Genomic DNA, 1,113 nt, shown 5'->3' with positions numbered 1-1,113 from the left:
ATCCCATTATCAGTCAAAATCATTTGCACCACATTCTGCTTGGTGACTGCAGTCTGCTAATTTGGCGATTGCACAAAACCACATATTTAGTAATGTCTCATACGGGGAGATGTTTTTAGTATTTTATTACTTTTTGTAAATGTTCAGCACAATTGTATTAATGCTGCTGATCGTTTTGGTCACTCTGAATTTGATCTGAATTGTTAACACGGTTTCATCTCTCTTCCCAGGTCAGCTGCAGCCACATCAGCAAAATGGCTATCAGCCCCAGCCCCAGATACCCCAGGGCTACCAGCCCCCCCAAGGCTACCTCCCCCAGCAGCACCCTCACATGATGCCAAGGCCCCCTCAAACTGTTCCTCAACACATACCCCCCACTTCTCAGCCTGCACCCCCTACATCCCAGCCCTACATGCCCCACCCCCACCAACACCAACAGATGCCCCCTGGACTTCCTCACCCACACATGATGCCCCAACAGCAGCAGATCCCTCCCCACCCACAAATGCACATACCAGGCGGTCCCAGAGTACAAATGCCCCCCACAAGTCAGCAAATGCCCCCGGTCTCCCAGCACTACATGCCCCCCGGTAACCAGCCCCTTCACCCCAACATGCGGCCACAGATGCCTCCAGCCTCACAGCCTCATATGGTCCACATGCCGAGGGGCCCCATGCCACAGATGCCCCCTCACCACCACCCCGGACAGCCTCCAATCACGAACATGCCCCAGCAGCCCATGCAGATGCCCGGTCAGGCTCCGCCCCCTCATCCTGGGGGGATGTGCTACCCTGGAGGGTCTCCGATGATGCCTCAGCAGCCTCTGGCCCCCCAGCATGCCGCCCCCCAACAACCTCAGGCTCCCATGATTCACCCGCAGCCCTCTCCTATGTACCCCCCAGCTGCAGGACCTAATGTACCCCCGAGTGCCCCCCAGCAACCGCCTGCCATGGGTCCACACATGCCCCCCGCCCAACACATGATGCAGCCCACTCCTGGAGGCCCTTCAGTGCCTCAGCCTCCCAACAATGTCCCTCCCTCCCCATCTCCTTCCCCCTCCCCATCTCCCTCCCCAGGTCCTACCTCTCTGAGTCTGAACCCCCAGCAGAGACC

The 1,113-nt window shown here is 58.0% G+C and overlaps 1 protein-coding gene across 1 annotated transcript; it reads left to right on the top strand.

Annotated features, from left to right (window-relative positions):
- Positions 1 to 230: 230 nt before the first annotated feature.
- On the top strand, positions 231 to 1,076 carry LOC104945613 (vegetative cell wall protein gp1-like; the record flags this gene model as incomplete). Its single annotated transcript, XM_010771316.1, has 1 exon — positions 231 to 1,076. A coding segment is annotated over one exon (846 nt), but the record flags the coding sequence as incomplete, so codon positions are not given.
- Between the last annotated feature and the right edge of the window lie 37 nt (positions 1,077 to 1,113).

The sequence above is a fragment of the Notothenia coriiceps genome, unplaced genomic scaffold (genome assembly GCF_000735185.1).
Source record: "Notothenia coriiceps isolate Sejong01 unplaced genomic scaffold, NC01 NC01_scaffold00009827, whole genome shotgun sequence".
In the NCBI taxonomy this organism is placed as follows: Eukaryota; Metazoa; Chordata; class Actinopteri; order Perciformes; family Nototheniidae; genus Notothenia; species Notothenia coriiceps.
Note: the sequence above shows the minus strand (reverse complement) of the source record. Positions and strands in the feature narration are given on the sequence as shown.